General features: G+C 34.7%; 1 protein-coding gene across 1 annotated transcript; it reads left to right on the top strand.

Annotated features, from left to right (window-relative positions):
* The first annotated feature begins 1,129 nt into the window (after positions 1–1,129).
* Positions 1,130–16,939, top strand: TM4SF19 (transmembrane 4 L six family member 19). Its single transcript, XM_051991208.1, has 5 exons — positions 1,130–1,328; positions 2,427–2,504; positions 9,986–10,155; positions 12,983–13,166; positions 14,629–16,939. The coding sequence occupies exons 1-5, from the start codon at positions 1,146–1,148 to the stop codon at positions 14,632–14,634; spliced, it is 621 nt and encodes a 206-aa protein (XP_051847168.1). The 5' UTR covers positions 1,130–1,145; the 3' UTR covers positions 14,635–16,939.
* Positions 16,940–20,980: the final 4,041 nt, after the last annotated feature.

The raw sequence follows: 20,980 nt of genomic DNA, 5'->3' as shown, positions 1-20,980 counted from the left end.
TCAGTTCATGTAAAACTGGAGAAAGTTCTTAAAGTTTAGGTTTCACTGTTACCTAAGATCTTCCCAGAAAAGGAGGAAATAGAAAGAAAACCAATGTAACCTATAGGTCTGGACAACTAATTATCTCCTGTACACAAAAGAAATGCTCAACACAAAATACTCACTAGCAAACATTCACAGTAAAACAAAAATAAAACTTAAAGATTAAGTAGCCAAAAAATAATAAATAGCAATAAACTATTGTTATCTTTTGGGAGTTTGTGGAAATACTTATTTTTTAAAATAACTTTTTATTGATAGAACCCATGCCAGGGTAATTTTTTTTTACAGCATTATCCCTTGCATTCATTTCTGTTCCGATTTTTCCCCTCCCTCCCTCCACCCCCTCTCCTAGATGGCAAGTAGTCCTTTACATGTTGAATAGGTTACAGTATATCCTAGATACAATATATGTGTGCAGAACTGAACAGTTTTCTTGTGGAATTCAGAAGGTAGAAATAACCCGGAAAGAAAAACAGTTTATATTCATTTCCCAATGTTCTTTCTTTGGGTGTAGCTGCTTCTGTCCATCTTTGATCTGAATTAACTCTCTTTATCGAAGAGATCTTGTGGAAATACTTAGTAGGCATTCCATGGGATTGTTAAATAGGCACTTTTCATTTTTCTTCAGTTCTGCATTTTTAAAATGATGACTCAAAATCTGTGTCTTTTAGCTTGTGGGGCCAGTGTTTGGACTCATCCTTCTCTTTGTGGTCATCTTCTCAGCTGTACAAGATCCTGCTGCCAGTTAGCTCTAATTGAGAATCTCAGGATCTCCCAAACTCTCAATTTCAAGAAGTTATCTTAATATTCCCTATTCCTCAGTTACCAGAGCTTGGAGAAGAATTCCAGGGAGAGTTGTTTCTCAGGCTCACTTAGGAGCTTTAGCTTAGCCTCCCTAGGGTTACATTGGGGAATGACAAGATGATGGAACATCTTTGTAAACGTCATTGTCTTTGATATTTGTCTGTGCTTTCTGTGATTATCTTCAGTGATTGAGGAAAAACCATTGGTCAGGGACAAGAGGATAGGAGGTTGATTGAAAATGAACTGTAATGATGCCTCCTCTTCTTCTACTTTTTAGGCAACAGTCCCTTGCCCAGCTCATGATGGCATGCTCTCGATCGTGTTCCTGCATTTTGGGGGTCAGCCTGGGCATTTCAGCCCAAGTGGCAGCTGGCGCCAACCTTGCTCTGCTCTTTCCTGGCTGGGAAGTGACCTATCTGAAAAATGGCCTAATAGGCAAGCATGCTCTGAGGGGCACGGGCCTCTGGGGAGCTGGCCTGATGGTAAGAACATCTTTTTCTCCACACTGGTCACCTTCTCTGCTCTTCCTCATGGTGGGTTTGCAACTAGATCAGGGAGAAATCTTTTTCTAAGGAGCCAACAACCTGAGAATGCTTCGAGTGGGAAACCTGGGGAGAGAAGAATCTTTGGGACCCGGGGGTCAAACTGCAGTTTGGAAATTATAGGGAAAATTCTGACTAAGGTGAGGACTGTGAACTCACTCTTATCAGTATAGTCAGGCAGGCTTTAAATGCATTGTGTTCTGGTGGTTTGAAACTGAATAAGATGGAGCAAATGCTTTTTGTGATAGCAAAGAATTGGAAAATGAGTGGATGCCCATCAACTGGGGAATGGCTGAACAAGCTATTGCACATGAAGATAATGGAAAATTACTAACCTATAAAAAATGAACAAGCTGATAATAGAAAGGCCTGGAAAGATTTACATGAACTGATGCTGAGTGAAGCAAGCAGAACCAGGAATACATTATATATAGTAACAGCAAGAATGTGAAATGATCTACTATGAAAGACTTGGTTCTTCTCAGTGATTCAGCAATCCAAAGTAATCCCAATAGACTTTGGATAGAAAATGCCATCTGCATTCAGAAAAAGAACTTAGGAGACTAAATGTAAATCAACATATGCTATGTTCACTTCTTTTTTCTGTTTTTTTTTTTTTTTAACCTCTCCCATGATTTTTCCCTTTTGATCTGATTTTTCTCTCCCAACATGATTTATAAAATGATGTGTATTAAAAATAAACTTAAAAAAAGATTGGGCAGCCATTTGGCACAGTGGATAGAGCAGCAGGTTTGCAGTCACAGAGACCTAAATTCAAATCCAGCCTTAGACATTTACTAGCTGTGCAATTCTGGGCAAGTCATTTAATCCCAATCACCTCACCTCTTCCTCTCCCTGGCCCCCTTCTGCCTTCCCTCCCCCCCCCCCAAAAAAAAAAAGACACTGAATAAAATACTGAAATACAAGATAATCCTATATATTCAGGGTATATGGCTGGCCTACTGAGCATGAAAATGGGATCCTCAGTACCACCTGGTTCTCCTACTTAATCACACTTTACTTTTTTTTTTCCCATAGGTCCTGTTTGCATCTGTTCTCATCACACTGACAGGTTGGCGGCGGGCCTGCTTCAGTAACAGTGGACACTGCAAAAGTGTAAGTAATTGTGTAAGTAAGAATGTTGTGATTCTTATATCTTTTTATTTTAATTCATTGCTTAGTTTGGTATATTTCTTGAATTAGAAAGGTATATATACAGGTTTATATACAGCTGTTGTGTGTGTGTGTGTATATATATATATATGTTATATACATATATAAAATTATATTAAATACATGTCTATGTGATAGATTTTTATCTCCATCTATAATGAAGATAAAAACCTTAAGATTATTTCATTAAATGTATGAGGTAGAAGGGAACTTAGGATCCAGGTCAAGTTTCTCAATTACAGATATGTAAGCTGAGGTCCAGAGTTACATTAACAGAGGGCAGCTAGGTGATACAGTTGATGGAGCCCTAGTCCTGGAATCAAGAGGACCTGTATTCAAATCTGACCTCAGACACTTACTAGCTATGTGGCCCTAGGAAAGTAACTTAACACATTGCCTCAACAACAACAACAACAAATTATATAACAAGTATCCAGAGAAATCAATTGACAAAGTATTATTATTTCTCGCAAGCTTTTGCAACATGTAAATTATTAATTTGGTTTCCATATTGGTTTAGGTTTGCAAAGGTTGTTTGTTATAGAGGAAATGTAACAGGATCAAACCTCTGTTTTATGAATTTGGAGAAAACAATCATCTTCCCAGAAAAAGTATCTTTAGAGGTCAAAGAAACAGAGCTACAAGGTTATGAAAATAGAGATCCTTAGTCTAGGAAGAGCAAGAAGATTTTTACTGATTTCTATCTTGAAGGCAACCTCCACTATTTTAGAGGTTCTTAGTCTTATTTTATCTGATAAGATTAGGTAAGAAGAAAACATCCCATTGGAATAAACCTTATCTTTGGCAATTCCTGAGGTCCCAAAATTAACACATTCTAACCTAGATCATCTGCTTTCCTGTCCCTCTTACCCAACATCCCAAATAAAGGAAAGGGACCCAGTAACCTGTAATGTCATCAGATTGTATAAAACCATATATGTGTGTGTCTCCTTTTGTTCTAAGCATTGCTATTTACCTGGAAACTGCCTTTCAGCTGATGCTAACTAAACTTTTTACTTTCTAGTCTTGCCTCTTCTCTGGCAGACGAAGTTGGGAAACATTACTTTCCACAAGGATCTTAGAACTTCTGGGTTTAGGAATTCTCAAGAGTTCTCTTTTAATGGAAGACCCACACAATTTTATTATATTATGTGATATTTTCTGTTCCTATAAGTTTATAGGTTTGAGGTTTTTTTTTTTTTTTTAAATCGAATATCTCTATCACAGAATTAATATCAAAGTTAGGAAATTGACACAAATATGTAAAATCAGGAACCATTCTTCAATAGATAAATGGTCAAAGATATTTTTCTAAAATTTTCAAAGTAATTATAAATTATCAACAACTCTATGAAAGATTCTTACAACACTAATTATAAGAAAAATGCAAATCAATGCAATTTGAAGGTTTTACTTCAATCCTAGCAAATTGAAAAAAATGACAAAAGATGGGAAGTCACTATTTGAAAAACTTCTGAAAGACAGAAAGATTAATACATTCTTGAAGGAGTTGTAAATTGGTCCTACTATTCTGTAAAACAATATGTAATTGAGCTAAAATGAATAAAGTGACCACATCTAGGAGTATATATCCAAGGTAGATAAATACTTTGTTAAGGTCAAAGATAGAAAATAGTCACAGAAATACTTTGAACAATATCAAAGAACTGGAAGCAAAATGGATGCAAATTGAGTGGTAGGTATCTAAACAGATTCTGGTATATGATTGTAATGAAATGGTAATGTGCCATAAGAAAACATGAATAAGAAGAATTCAGAGAAACATGGAAAATCTTATATGAACTGGTGTAATGGCTCTAGGCATTTTCTCTGACTATATTGTTTTCCTAGAATTGCTTTCCATCCTTCAATCTCTCTGACTTCTCTGATTTCCTTTGAGTCCTAATAAAAATCCCACCTTCTACAGGAAGTCTTTTCCTTTTTTTTTTTTTTTTTTTAATTTAATTTTATTTAATAATAACTTTGTATTGACAGAATCCATGCCAGGATAATTTTTACACAGCATTATCCCTTGCAATCACTTATGTTTCGTTTTTTCCTCTCCCTCCCTCCCCCCCCCAAGATGGCAAGCAATCCTATATATGTTAAATATGTTGCAGTATATCCTAGATACAATACATATTTGCAGAACCGAACAGTTCTCCCGCTGCACAGGGAGGATTGGATTCAGAAGGTAAAAATAACTCAGGAAGAAAATCAAAAATCAAATAGTTCACATTCATTTCCCAGTATTCCTTCTTTGGGTGTAGCTGTTTCTGTGCATCATTTATCCAATGAAACTCAGTTAAGTCTCTTTGTCAGAGAAATCCCCTTCCATCAGAATACATCCTCATACAATATTGTTGTCGAAGTGTATAATGATCTCCTGGTTCTGCTCATCTCACTTAGCATCAGTCCATGTAGGTCTCTCCAAGCCTCTCTGTATTCATCCTGCTGGTCATTCCTTACAGAGCAATAATATTCCATAACATTCATATACCACAATTTACCCAGCCATTCTCCAATTGATGGGCATCCATTCATTTTCCAGTTTCTAGCCACTACAAACAGGGCTGCTACAAACATTTTGGCACATACAGGTCCCCTTCCCTTTTTTAGTATCTCTTTGGGGTATAAGCCCAAACACTGCTGGATCAAAGGGTATGCACAGTTTGATAACTTTTTGGGCATAATTCCAGATTGCTCTCCAGAATGGCTGGATTCGTTCACAACTCCACCAACAATGCATCAGTGTCCCCGTTTTCCCACATCCCCTCCAACATTCATCATTATTTTTTCCTGTCATCTTAGCCAATCTGACAGGTGTGTAGTGATATCTCAGAGTTGTCTTAATTTGCATTTCTCTGATCAATAGTGATTTGGAACACTCTTTCATGTGAGTGGTAATAGTTTCAATTTCTTAATCTGAAAATTGTCTGTTCATATCCTTTGACCATTTATCAATTGGAGAATGGCTTGATTTTTTATAAATTTGAGTCAGTTCTCTATATATTTTGGAAATGAGGCCTTTATCAGAACCTTTAATTGTAAAGATGTTTTCCCAGTTTGTTGCTTCCCTACTAATCTTGTTTGCATTCGTTCTGTTTGTACAAAGGCTTTTTAATTTGATATAAGGAAGTCTTTTCCAATCCCTCTTCATTCTAGCACCCTTCTTTTGTAATTATTTTTGATTTATCCTGCTTATAGCTTGCTGTGCATATATTTTACATGCATATTATCTCCTTGCAAGCTCCTTGAGAGTAGAGACTCTTTTGTGTCTTTTTGTATCTCCAGTACTCGGCACAGAACCTGGTATATAGTAGATATTGAATAAATATTAATTGATTAATGCAAAGTAAAGTAAGCAGAACCAGGGAAACAATAAATGTGGTGATTTCAATAATACAAGTGGGAAGAATAGAAAAAGGAAACTGAATTTTGTAGTGATAAAGACCAACTTTAGCCCAGGAGATGAAATCCCTCCTTTGGAGAAGTGGGACACTATGGGCATAGAGTAATTCTCTATCAGATTGGGTTGATGTGTTGGTTAGTTATATTAAACTTTTTTTCCCTCTTTTCTCTTTTTCATTTTTTTTTTCCCAAGGATGGCTTACAGGTAGAGGAGGACTATATTAAGAAATGAAGGTATTATAAAAATAAGAGAAAGCAAAAAGAATCATAACTTCTAAAATTAAAACTTATTTTTTCACAGTTATCATTGGAAAATGTTATTTTTAAAAAGATGTTTTGATGATCCTTTTGTTTTTATATAACAATCATCTCTGAATACAACCCTTCCCTTCCTTTAATGAAGGAAAAAAGGAAAAGAAAAAATGGTTAAGCAATAGCAACTGACACAATGATGGTGTACAACAGTATATTCAATATTTTATGCTCATGGTCTTCCAATTTTCTACTAAGAGTAGAAAAGTACTTTCTCATCTCTTAAGTTAGGGTTAGTCCTTATAATCATTCATCAATAAGCTTCATTTTAGTATTATTTTCATTTTTATTGTTATAATTATTGTACAATTTGTTCTATTAATTATACTTGTTTTCTAAATCCGTTCATACAAATATAATCATATTTCTCTGAATTCCTTATATTTCTTATTTCTGAGTAACATGCCATTTTATTTATATGTGATTTATTCAATCATTCTCCAAATGATATATACACATAATGTGAACTCTCAAGTAGACTATTCTCAGGAATTGTTAAAGCAAGAATCATAATCAGGTCAATTCTATAAGATTATCCTGTTTAGTGAAAGCTCTTCTCACTCATCTTTTATTGCCTCAATGAAAAGACAGTCAAAACAACCTTTGACATTTTGATTAGCATGTCTTTTAAAATAGTTTTTATATTTTCCAAATGCATGCAAAGATAGTTTTTATCATTCATCTTTGCAAAACCTTGTGTTTAAAAATTCTCCCCAAGACAGCAAGCATCTGATATAGGTTAAACATGTGCAATTCTTCTAAATATATTTCCGTATTCATCATGCTACATAAAAAAACAACAGATCAAGAGGAAAAAAAAAACATGAGAAAGGGAAAAAAATCCAAACAAATAAACAACTACAAAAACAAAAAGGTGAAAATACTATGTTTTGATCCATCTGCAGTTCCAAATTGCTCTCCAGAATAGTTGGATCATTTCAGAACTCCACCAACAATATATTAGTGTCCTATTTTTCTTCATCCTTTCCAACATTTATTATTATCTTTTCCTGTGATCTTAGCCATTAATTAGCATATCTTTAGACAATTCTTGGATCTGTCAGTAGATTCTGCCCTCATTTCTCTGCTCTCCGAAACTTTAAAAGATGACATTTTCCAAAACCAAACTGCTCATTCAGTACTACTGTCTTTTGTGTTGTAACTGTTTGAGCCCTTGAAAGCACTTTTGTGTAAAATAATTAGCAAATCTTTGTAACCTGGATGCCTATGACATAATTTCTTTCTGTCAGGAACCGCATCTCTATTATCTTATTTTTATGTAATATTCTTTTACAATCAATTATTCTCATAAATATATTTCTATTTCTCTTTACTACTCCTGGTGCCTATTTTACCTCTTTATACACACACACACACACACACACACACACACACACACTTTATATCCAACTCTTTGTTGTCACAAAAAAAAAATTGTAGATATTTTATTATATATGGAACCTTTTTTGCCTTTGATATTGTTGGCGTATATGACCTGTATTAAGATCTTTGAATCAAAGGGAATGAACAGTTAAGTGCCTTTTATCATTTGATTCCAATATTTTAACTTAAAATTGAAATCTTCTAAAACACATGCATAACTTCTATGTATTTTGGGATTCAGGGTGATTTGGAGAATCTACTATATGGAGAAACTACTGTATGTCTCTCTCTCTCTTTTTTTAATGATGTACTCTTTTCTTGAATACATTTTATTTTATTTATTTTTTTTTTAAAAAATTTTATTTTATTTAATAATAACTTTGTATTGACAGAATCCATGCCAGGATAATTTTTACACGACATTATCCCTTGCAATCACTTATGTTTCGTTTTTTCCCCTCCCTCCCTCCTCCCCCCCCCCAAGATGGCAAGCAGTCCTATATATGTTAAATATGTTGCAGTATATCCTAGATACTATACATATTTGCAGAACCGAACAGTTCTCCCGCTGCACAGGGAGAATTGGATTCAGAAGGTAAAAATAACTCGGGAAGAAAATCAAAAATGCAAATAGTTCACATTCATTTCCCAGTATTCCTTCTTTGGGTGTAACTGTTTCTGTCCATCATTTCTCCAATGAAACTCAGTTAAGTCTCTTTGTCAGAGAAATCCACTTCCATCAGAATACATCCTCATACAATATCGTTGTCAAAGTGTATAATGATCTCCTGGTTCTGCTCATCTCACTTAGCATCAGTCCATGTAGGTCTCTCCAAGCCTCTCTGTATTCATCCTGCTGGTCATTCCTTACAGAGCAATAATATTCCATAACATTCATATACCACAATTTACCCAGCCATTCTCCAATTGATGGGCATCCATTCATTTTCCAGTTTCTAGCCACTACAAACAGGGCTGCTACAAACATTTTAGCACATACAGGTCCCCTTCCCTTTTTTAGTATCTCTTTGGGGTATAAGCCCAATAGAAACACTGCTGGCTCAAAGGGTATGCACAGTTTGATAACTTTTTGGGCATAATTCCAGATCGCTCTCCAGAATGGCTGGATTCGTTCACAACTCCACCAACAATGCATCAGTGTCCCCGTTTTCCCGCATCCCCTCCAACATCTTGAATACATTTTAAACTTCATATTTTCAAAGAAATAATATGGTTCCTTTAAGAAATTAGAAAATTTGGAAATGAACTAGAGGCTAGCAAAGATAATAATGATGTTAATAATAACTAATATTTATATAAGCATTTAATATGTGCCAGACACTTTACCATTTTTACTCCTGTGGTCCTCACAACAGCCCTTAAAGATAGGTGTTATTATTATCTCCATTTTACAGATGAAGAAATTCCTAAGGCAAACAAGAATAACTGACTGACCCAGGATCACATAGCTAGTAAGTGCTCAGGTCAGATCCTGATTGCAGGTCCAATACTCCATCCACAGAACCACCTATTTTACCAAGAACCACATTGAATAATAAAGCTGATTTATTTGTTAGGAATGCAAATGACAAACAAGTTATCCAACACAATTGCTGATTAGAAAAGAGATATTTACAGCTGGGCCAAAATTTTTCTTTTTCTATGCTGTGTTTGTTTTGATTGAGGATTCAAGAATGGGGGCAGCTAGGTGGTGAAGTGTATAGAGCACCAACCCTGAAGTCATGAACTGAGTTCAAATCCAGTCTCAGACACTTAACACTTCCTGGCTGTGTGACTCTGGGCAAGTCAGTTCATCCCAGTTGCCTCAACAAACAAACACAAAAGAACTAATCTAAACATCACACAAAAAGAAGATTCAAGAATGAGAAAGTTAGGATTTAGACAGGAAAATTTGGCCATAATTTGGGGGAATTGTAAGTAAACAGTTAAAAGTCTATCTAGTAAGATCCAAAGCTGAATTAAAGCCATCTATAGAAGCTTTTGATGTAAAGATGTTGTAAGGTTCTATAGCACCTGCTGATTTTTGAGCCTGAAGCTCTAGATGAGATGGATTCCATACAGAGAAAAGCATGTGTCCTATAATCCTGGTAATTCTTTTCACCTTCCATGATGTGCCTAGCTTCATGCTAACATCCACAACATCCTATCATCCATCAGGAAGATGGGGTTACAACGAGTTGGACATGACAGAAAAACAAATGAATAACAGATTTGTCAGTGTCTTGCCTAGATCACACTGTAGGTTAGGGGGTTACTCCATCTCAGACTTATTTTCACTTTTCCCCCTTCCTCTATAGTTGCTCGTTTCCGTGCTGGCAGGTTTCCTGGCTTTTTTAGGAGCCTTTGCATGCTTTGTCACATCTGGTGTGGCCCTGAAGGATGGCCCCTTCTGCACGTTTGATGTTCCCTCATCCAATGAGACACAGGCCTTGAAGTACGGCTATCCATTTAAAGGCTTGAATGACAGGTAAATGGGAGGATTTTCATAGGACCATAGACTGGGAGAAGGAAGGGACTTTAGAAATTAAATGATAGCTTTACAAGCCGGGTCCTTTCCCAGGAATGAGAGCACTCATCCTAATTTCTCATTATTTTTCTTAACTTGTTCTTTTGCCTTTTATTGTGGCTATGCAGTCAAATCAGTTGTGTCCCATCCTTCGTGACTTCATTTGGGGTTTTCTTGGCAGAGACGCTGCAGCAGTTTGTTATGTCTTTCTCCAGATCATTTTACAGATGAAGAAACTGAGGCAGCCAGGGTGAAGTGATTTGCCCAGGATCACTCAGTTAGTAAGTGTCTGTGGTCAGATTTGAATTCTGGAAGATTCCCGACTCCAGGCCTGGTGCTCTGTGCACTGTGGCCACCTAGCTGCCCACTGTCACTCACACCCCACTAATCTCTTGACAAAGGTAGCAAGATGACTCAGAGGGTAGAGACCTAGGCTTGAAGTAACAATAACCTGAATTCAAATGTAGCCTCAGATGCTTCCCAGCTTTGTGACCCTGGATAAGTCACTTCACCCTATCTACCTCAGTTATCATCTGTAAAATGGGCTGGAGAAGAAATGGCAAATCCCTCTAGGATCTCTGCCAAGAAAATCCTATGAACAATGTGGTCCAGAAACAGTCAGACATGACTGAACAACTGAACAACAGCAATAACAATTTCTGGGCTATTCTTGAATCCCAGTAGAATCTTTTCTTGTAACAAAGAAAAAAACATTTAAGTTAAAAAAAAAAAGGCAAATAAACCAATCAACACAGTGACCCTCACTTCATCTGCCAAATTCCATATTAGTAATTTACACCTTTATTGAATGTTTGTTTTTTGGACAATGTGTTTTATCCCCGGTTCTCTAGGATCAAGATTGGTCTTTGCATTTAATCTGGGTTCAGTTATTTAATTATTGTTTTATTGTCGCTTTTATATATAGCATTGTGATTGTTGTATCCATTATCCTTGAACATTTCTTTGAATTCCTAACGTTCTTTGTTGATTATAGTGCAATAATATTCCTTTTGATAAGGGCCCTGACTAACTAAGATTGGCAGAGAAAGCCTGAAGTACTGATAAGATTATTCCTTAGGGCAAGCAGGGAAGGGCACTATTGGGGATCAGTTTACAATCCTATTCCCTGTGGAGGTTTTGAGTAACTCCACCTTATTGTAGCCAATAAGATATCAAAATCCCAAGGTTAAATTTCTCCTGCAAGTCTGCCCATGGCTTAGGCCATGTTTGCTGAACCCCTTTTGGGTTAGCCTGCCATAGCATTCTGACATCCAATCCCCACCATACCTCATAATGTCTTTCTCCCTGTTATATAGCTAACTAACTCTTTTAAGGGGCTAAATTCTCTATGATTTTAGCCTGCCAGCTAACAGCATGCTCTTATCTCATGATGTATCCCTTTTCTCCTGGTTAATTGGGAGTTCCTTTGGGGAACTTGTCTTTTCCTTGCTAACTATATGCTTTCCCAATGCTATTTCATATTTACCACCTGGTGTCTGTTTTACCTCTTCATTTTGTCTGAAACCTTTTCTTGTAAATAAATCTATCTTTTGGCAAAGAAAAAGGCCATTGTTTATTATTCACATTACCTAACCCCACATTTAGTGCTGAACCTGAATCTCATCATTTGGTGCAAACTGCTCTCCTCCATGCCTTAATTTGGTATCTACTTCAGTCTCATCACTTTCATATACCACAATTCATTTTGCCATTACCCAATGAACACTTTCTTTACAATTCTTTGCTGTTGTTTTGGTTTACAAAACATACAGCTATAAATATATGGGACATTTCTTTCTATCTTTGAAATCCTTAGGGTAATCAGGGGAATTGGTAGGTCAAAGGGTATGAGCAGTTTAGTAACTACTGGGGGAGTGTGGAAGATTGGATATAATTATAGCTTGTTTTCTAAAATGGCTAGAGTGGGTAAACTCCTTTAGATCTAAGATATTTTTATTCTTTGCATTGTGTTTGTCACATGCTCAATTTTATTTTAAATGCTTACTGAAGGTTTTTAAAAAATGCTTATTGAATGACTAATTCCTTCATAAGAGCATGTAACTCTTCTGACACAAAATTCCTTTTTTGACTTCTGTTGTAATGCCGGAGAAACTGAGCAAGACAGAGATTAGAGAACAATTTGATAATTTATTAAATGGAGAGATATACTTGGACCAAATGGATCCATGGTTGGTCCCAGGGCTGAATGAGACTATCTTCTCAAAGAATTCAGCACTGAGTATCGGGACAGGAAGATTTTTATAGGATAACAAGAACAATGACATAATGGGGAAGGTACCTGGATGGGGGTAACCTATTGGGGGGAGATACCTAGGATGATACAATGGAGGGAGATACTGGAGAAGTTACTGATATGCTAATGATGTCTAAAATGGGTAAAGACCTTTATCCTCTCAAACATTTAAGAGGGAATGATTATAGACTGGGGTTTTGGGGCAGAGCAACTGAGGTAAGACCTTTATCTCATCAAACATTAAGAGGGAAAGGTTATAACCTGAGGCAGTGTAACTAAATAGGACAATTGGAGAAACTGGGTCAGGACATTAAAAGGGAACTGTGGCATAACACTATTTGAAGTCTTGCACTTATTTTCCTCTAATTTTGAGTTCAGTGAAGGTGAAAATCTAATTTCTTTATACTAGAATTCTGTACCTGTTTTGTTTTATGAAATTCCTGTTTCTAAATTGTCTGCACCTCTTAATTTAATTTGTTTAGTTTTCTAAGTTCATTCCCCCTTTCTTGGTTTTCTTGTCTTTTTTTGTGATAGGAATTACCTTTACGACCACTTCCTCTGGGATTCAGTTTGCATTGAGCCTCCTAGAGCTGTCATCTGGCATGTAATTTTCTTCTCCACACTCTTGGGTGTCAGTGTCATCCAGATTCTCCTGGTGTTAGCTCAACTGATCAACAGCATAATGGGTCTCTTCTGTGGCTTCTTTGAGAAAAGAGAGGTAATTTCTCTTTTAGGTGCCTCTGTAGCAAAATTGACTTTAGCATCTTCCAGGATTCCTTCTTAGAATCCTGGAATAATCATAATAATAGCTAACATTCATTTATTATTTTTCTTTCCCTACAATTCTTTTTAATAGTATTTTATTTTTTCAATTACATGTAAAGGCAATTTTAACATTCACCTAAAAATTTTTGAATTCCAAATTTTCTCTCTCCCTTCTTCCTTTCCCCCATCCCTAAAAGGTAAGAATTTTAAATAGGTTATATATGTGCAATCATGTAAAACATTTCCATGTTAGTTATGGCTAACATTATTTTAGAACTTTAAAGTATGTGAAGGGGTTTGGATATATTACCTTATTTAAGACGCATAAAACCTGACAAGTAGATGCTATTATTATCCTTATTTCATAGATAAGGAAACTAAACTTGAGAAAGGTTAAGTGGTTTATCCAAGACTATGGCTATTAAGTATCAGGGAAGTGATGTGAAATCAGGTGTTCCTAGATCTAAGACCAGGACTCTATCCACTATATCACCCAGCTACCTCTAGTTGAGATACGAGTATCTAGAAATTGGAGTTGAATATGGATAAGGGGATGTGTATGTATTGGGGTGGGGTGGGAGAGGGGAAATCCTAAAGTTAAAAGAAGTATCTAGAAAGACCACAAAAATGTTCATGGATCAAGAAGGCAAAGGACCTAGTTGGATAAAGGCAGAGGAGAGAACAGATCTAGAAATGATGTTAGGTTAGAAAAGAATCCAAAACAGAAAGACTTTAGACACTTCAACTTATTTTAGAAAAGACATTTCAGATGCAAACTGGCTACTAGCACGAAGTCTTCAGGATTCTTCGAGTTGTTTAGATAGGGTGAATAAAAGTAAGTTGAGAGAAATCAGTATATCACCAGGGTCTGGGATGCAGATGGATTGTTGGGATGATGTGTGTGTGTGTGTGTGTGTGTGTGTGTGTGTGTGTGTGTTCCATCTGTTTTTTGGGGGGAGAGAACAGCAAGACAAAGAGGGAAACATGTTTTTTCTACTCACTTCAACATTAGGACTCCTCCAACTCAGTGGAGACTGATAGAAGAATATATTAGAGATCTCCAAATCATTGGGGCCAAAGCATAGAGCCTGGAACATTTTCATAGCCTATGGTCAAGTGGGCAGAGCTTTTTAGGTGTCTCCACTGTAGCTTTTTTTTTTTTTTTTTTTTTTTGCTTTCCTCTTGAAATTGTAACGTTAAAGGTTATTGGACTTGAGGGAAAGGCTAGAAAAAATAGATAGACTGGAGAGGTGAAGAGGCAGAGGGAATCCAAGAATCTGGCCTCCATTGTGTTGTCCAAATTTAGTACTAGATAGTGATGAGTACTATCATTTTATTCTTGGATTTATTTATTTTTATATTATTATTACTATTATTATTATATACATATAATTATATGATTTATTTGGTTTCAGATTTAACTTCCAATCTGTGGTAGAGATGCCCTTCTCAAGTTGTCCTCCTTTCAAAAAAGAAACTGATTATGGAAACAAGAAAATGTGAAGAAAGTAAGAAACACACTCTCTACTGATAACTTTGTCATCTTTACTATATTTCTAATGGGCACAGTTATGGACAGGAAAGCCCAAACATAAGTTAACAAGCAAGAAAAAAAACTGTTTCTTGCTTGTTAATAGTTCATTAAAAATGAATTAACAACAGAGAAAGGACTATGGTGATAGAAAAGATCAGATGTCCAGCTCGGAAGAATACAATGAAGATAAAACAGGCTTCTTGCAAAGCTTCAAGGAAAAAATATAACATGGTCACAAGGCCAAAAATGTTCTTGGAAGAACTTAAAAAGGAGTTTAAAAATCAAATGAGAAATGTAAAAGAAAAATTGAGAAAGAAAATAAGAGTAATGCAATAAAATCAAGAAAATTATGAAAAGAAAGCAAAAAGAAAAAAAAGAAAAAGAGATCTAAATACTTACTGAAGAAAATAAATATTTAAAAATTAGAATTAGGCAGGAAAAAGAAAATGACTTCAAAAGACATCTAGAAATAATAAAACAAAATCAGAAGAATGAAAAAAAAAGAACACGAAGTTATCTCATTAGGAAAACAATTGACCTAGGAAATAGATAAAAGAGAAATAATATAAGAACTGTTGGACTATCTGAAAGTCATGACCAAAAAAGAGTCAAGAACCTGTGTGATAAGAAGTTATTAAGGAAAATTGTTCTGAAGTGTTAGAAATAAAGGATAAAATAAAAATTGAAAAAAAAATCCATCTTTCACCATCTGAAAACATCCCAAAATGAAAATTTACAGGAAGATTATAGCTAAATTGCAAAGTTCCCAAATCAAACAGAAAATATTATAAACATCTAGAAAGAAACAATTTAAATATTGTGGAGCTACAGCCAGAATAACACTAGATTTAGCAATTTTTACTTAAAAGACCAAAGGGCTTATGGGACATAATATTTTGAAAAGCAAAGGAGCTGGGTTTGCAACCAAAAATAATCTATTCAGCAAACTCCCCCTACAAGAGGGAAAAAATGGATATTTGATTAATCAAAAGATTTTTCAGGCATTCCTGAGGAAAAGACCAAAATTGAACAGAAATTTGATTTACAGATACAAGAATAAAGTGAAACATAAGAAGGTAACCATGAAAGTCTAATCAAAGAGATTTAATAAGATTAAACTGTTTACTTCTTATATGGAACAATGATATTTGTAACACTTGAAAATGTTATCATCTCCAGGGTAGTTAGAAAGTATATACATATATAGAAGATTTTGAGTTGAGTTGATTATGGTCAGAGAATTCTAAAAAATAAAGTTGGTTAGGGAGAGGAAAAATGAAACAAATTATCTCATACAAAAGAGGCGTGAATGGAAGAACTCTACAGTAGAGTAGAGGAAGAGGTGAAGGGCAGGCAGAGAGTTTTATTCTCATCAGAACTGAATTAAAGAGGGAATAACATACAGTTGAGTATTTTAAAAGATCTTCATTAGGGAGGGTCTCTTAGAAAAGTTTACAAATTAGGGAGACAGAAGGCAGAAGGAAATCAGGTTTCTGGGGAGGACTGGGGTAAAAAGACAAAAGGATAAACAGAAGGAAAAATAAGATGGAGGAATATATACAATTAGTAATCATAACTTTGAATATGAAGGGATGAATTCACTCTTGAGTTCATTAAATGGAAAAACATTTAATGGAAACAGAGAGCAGAATGGATCAAAACCCAGAATCTGATACTATGTGTTTGTTTGTTTTTTCCCCAGCAAACACATTTTAAAAAGTTCACATAGAATAAAAATAAAGGACGGAAGTAGAATTTATTCTTTAACTGATGTTAAAAAAAAAAAAAAAGCAGAGGTAGCTATCATGATCTTAGAAAAAGTTAAAACTAAAATAGATTTCATTAAAAGACATAAGTAAGATACCACAGATAATGACTATAAATATTAAGTATATATGTACCAAGTGCTACAACATCCAAATTTATAAAAGAAAAGATAAATGGTTTACAAATGGAAATAGTGACACTATAATAGAAGGGACTTCAACCTTTCCCACTTAGAAGTAGATAATTTAACCAAAAAATAAATAAGAAAGACTTTGAGGAAATAAATAGAGTCTTAGGCAAGCTAGATATTATAGACATCTGGAGAGAATTGAATGGGAATAGAAAAGAATATACTTTTTTCTCAGTGGTGTGTGGACATTTACAAAAACAGACAATACATTAGGCATAAAAGCTTTATGGTCAAATGCAGAAAAATAGAAATAATAAATATTGCTTTTCAGATCTATAATATACTAAAAGTACATTTAGTAAAGGATCATGGAAACATAGATTTAAATTAATTGAAAATTAAATAATCTAATCTTAAGAATGAATAAATTAAAGAACAAATCATAGAAATAGCAAATATTATTATTAAAGAGAATTACAATAATGAAAAAAAGTGCCAAAACTTATGGATTGTAGCAAAAACAGTAATGAGAGGAAAAAGTAGAACTCTGAGTACTTATAGCAATAAAACTGAAAAAGATCAGATCAATGAATTGTGTATGCAATTAAAAAACTAGAAAAAAGAACAAATTAAAAAGTTATAATTTCTATATATCACTATCAAAGTCTTGTAAAAAATATTTCATTTAAAATATGTGTGGGTAGATCTCTAGAAGCAAAGCAACGTTCTCAAGAACTGGCATCCCACCCATCTAGCAGACAATCGAAGGGAGGAAGCCCGCTAGGGAGCAGGGTAGAGCTTTTAATCCCTAATGCAAATTCCCCTCCCACCACTGACCCTCATCCTTATTGGCTGAGGATCTTACATTCCAAACGGGGGAACTATTCAAGAAATTGAACTTGACCAATAAGTACATAGGTACCCATATTTGGCTGAAATAGGGAGGATAACAAGAAGGGGACTTAAGTATGCCCTTGGGGGATAACAGGGAGGAGATAGCAGGGAGGAGACTTTAAGTATGTCCTTAAGATAGCAGGGAGGAGACACTTTAAGTATGCCCTTGACTTAATACTTGAAGTCCTTCAGGCCTACTCAAACTTTGAAATAGATGAAGCCTTACTCGATTTTCACAACTGTCTTGAAAGATCTTACTTTATCTCCTTCAAATACCTACAGACAAAATAAAATATCTGGGAATATACCTATCAAACTATATGAACATAATTATAAATAAGGTCAGATTTAAATAACTGGAGAAATATTAATTGTTCGTGGGTGGACCAATATGATAAAAATTACAATTTTATTTAAACTAATTTACTCATTCAGTGCCATTCCAATTGAACTACCAAAAAATTACTGAGCTAGAAAAAAAATAAAATTCACTTGCAAAAACAAAAGTTAAGAATATTAAAAGAAATGATAAAAAAAAAAGTTAAGTAAGAATGTTTATCACCAGATCTTAAACTGTATTATAAAGTGATAATTATCTATACTATTTGGTATTGGTTAAGAAATAGAATAGTGGATCAATGGAATAGAGTAGGTACACAATACAGAGTAGCAAATGACTATAATAACCTGGTGTTTAATAATTGTAGAGCTCTGAGTTTTGGGGATAAGAACTCACTATTTGGTAAAAATTGCTGGGAAAACTGGATACATGACTTAGACATAAAGAGAGATATTAGAAGAGAACATGAACTATATTGCCTGTCAGATTTATGGATAGAAGAATTTATGAAAAAAAGGGATAGAGAGCTTTGTGGGCTGTAAAATAAAACTTATTTATTTATTTATTTATTTGTTTGTTTGTTTGTTTGTTTTTAATTAAAGCTTTTTATTTACAAAACATATGCATAGGCAATTTTTCAACACTGATCCTGGCAAAACCTTTTGTTCCCAAATTTTCCCCTCCTTCCCCTCATCCCCTCCCCTAGTTGGCAGGTAATCTAATACATGCTAGATATGTTAAAATATATGTTAAATCCAATATATGTATACATATTTATACAGTTATCTTGCTGCACAAGAAAAATCGGATCAAGAAGGAAGAAAAAACTGAAAAAGAAAACAAAATGCAAGCAAACAACAACAGAGAGATTGAGAATGCTATGTTGTGGTCCACACTCAGTTCCCACAGGCCTCTCTCTGGTTGTAAATGGCTCTTTTTATCACTGAACAAGTGACACTGGTTTGAATCATTTCATAAAATAAATAATTTTGATTGTATTAAATTTAAAAAGTTTTTGAACAAATAAAACTAAAGTGATCAAGATTAGAAGAAAACCAGAAAATGGCAGGGGTGGGGGAGGAGAACCTTAAAGACAATTTCTTAGATAAAGACCTCATAACTCAAATATCTAGAGAACTGAGTCATATTTATAAAAATTAGTTATTATCCAGTTGACAAATTTTCAAATGATATGAATAAGTAGTTAGTAGAAGAAGAAATCAATACTATAAATTTGTTGTTTAGTTGTTTTCAGTCATGTCTGACTCTTTGTGAACCCATTTGAGGTTTTCTTTGCAAAGACTGGCATTATTTGCCATTTCCTTCTCCAGCTCAACTTAAAGATAAGGATATTGAAGCAAACAGCATTAAGTAATATGCCTAGAGTCTCACAAGTTTGTGAGGCTGGATTTGAACTCAGGTCTTTGTGATTCTAGGCCCATTGCTTTATCTACTTTGTCACATAAGCTGCAAAAATGAAAGGAAGGAAAGATTGATAATAGAACACTTTGATTTCAAAGTCCCGGAGAAAAGGAGGAAATAGTCTACTATTACCTCCTATTCCCTAAGTAATTTTTTTTAATGATAAAGTTAAATCTTAAAATAAGATTGTACACAAAGCTGTGAATTACTGTAGTATATGACTTGTTTTTATTTTAAAGTATCTAATAAATCAGCAGATATTCAATCAAGGCTATTCTGTTTGTGTTTACTACAGACCTTCTGTTTTCCTGTGGTTATTTAAAAATGGTTGTTATCTTTTTTTCTTCCTTACTTTCTCCCCTCCTTTCTTTCTTCTTTTACTATTTTTTTTTTTTTTGGTAACTTTATCTCTGACCATGTCCTTCTTCTACTTTTCTTCTTTCTCCCTAAATTGAAAAGGAAAAAAAACTAACCCATTGCATGCAATAAAAATTTTCAAGCAAAACAGATCTCATCTACCACTACACACATCAGATTGGCTAAGATGACGGAAAAAAAAATAATGAATGTTTGAGGGGATGCGGGAAAACTGGGACACTGATGCATTGTTGGAGGAGTTGTGAACGAATCCAACCTCTCTGGAGAGCAATCTGGAATTCTGCCCAAAAAGTTATCAAATTGTGCATACCCTTTGATCCAGCAGTGTTTCTATTGGGCTTATACCCCAAAGAGATACTAAAAAAGGGAAAGGGACCTGTATGTGCCAAAATGTTTGTGGCAGCCCTGTTGGTAGTGGCTAGAAACTAGAAATTGAATGGATGTCCATCAATTGGAGAATGGTTGAGTAAATTGTGGTATATGAATGTTATGGAATATTATTGTTCTGTAAGGAATGACCAGCAGGATGAATACAGAGAGGCCTGGTGAGACTTACATGAACTGATGCTAAGTGAAATGAGCAGAACCAGAAGATCATTATACACTTCGACAACGATATTGTATGAGGATGTATTCTGATGGAAGTGGACTTCTTTGACAAAGAGACCTAACTCCCGTTTCAATTGATAAATGATGGACAGAAGCAGCTACACCCAAAGAAAGAACACTGGGAAATAAATGTAAACTATTTGCATTTTTGTTTTTCTTCCCGGATTATTTTTACCTTCTGAATCCAATTCTCCCTGTGCAACAAGAGAACTGTTTGGTTCTGCAAACATATATTGTATCTAGGATATACTGCAACATATTTAACATATATAAGACTGCTTGCCATCTAGAGGAGGGGGTGGAGGGAGGGAGGGGGAAAAATAGGTACAGAAGCAAGTGCAAGGGATAATGTTGTAAAAAAATTACCCTGACATGGGTTCTGTCAATAAAAAGTTATTATAAAATAAAAATTAAAATTAAAAAAAAACAACCAAATCTCATCATGAGATTTGTTTACCTCTGAAAATGTATTTCTCATTCATCTGTTTGAATTCATCACATTTCTGTGAGAAGGTAGGTAGGTAGCATATTTCATCACTGTTACCATAGGTGATTGTAAAATTAATCATTGTGCTTGTCTTTTAAAGTTGCTTTTATATAATCTTGTTAAATCAATTGTTCTTCAGGTTTTGCTTACTCCATTTTGCATCAATTTATACAAATCTTCCAGATTTCATATTAAACCATATCTTT

This window comes from Antechinus flavipes, chromosome 3 (genome assembly GCF_016432865.1).
Source record: "Antechinus flavipes isolate AdamAnt ecotype Samford, QLD, Australia chromosome 3, AdamAnt_v2, whole genome shotgun sequence".
Lineage (NCBI taxonomy): Eukaryota > Metazoa > Chordata > Mammalia > Dasyuromorphia > Dasyuridae > Antechinus > Antechinus flavipes.
This window is presented reverse-complemented; position numbering and strand designations above follow the sequence as displayed.

What these genes read in the sequence shown, in the direction of transcription:
- TM4SF19 (XM_051991208.1), top strand. Translation starts at nt 1,146, where the DNA reads ATGATGGCATGCTCTCGATCGTGTTCCTGCATTTTGGGGGTCAGCCTG. An exon ending in TCTGGGGAGCTGGCCTGATG is followed by an intron (nt 1,329 to 2,426) that starts GTAAGAACATCT and finishes TTTTTCCCATAG; the next exon opens with GTCCTGTTTGCATCTGTTCT. An exon ending in ACAGTGGACACTGCAAAAGT is followed by an intron (nt 2,505 to 9,985) that starts GTAAGTAATTGT and finishes CTTCCTCTATAG; the next exon opens with TTGCTCGTTTCCGTGCTGGC.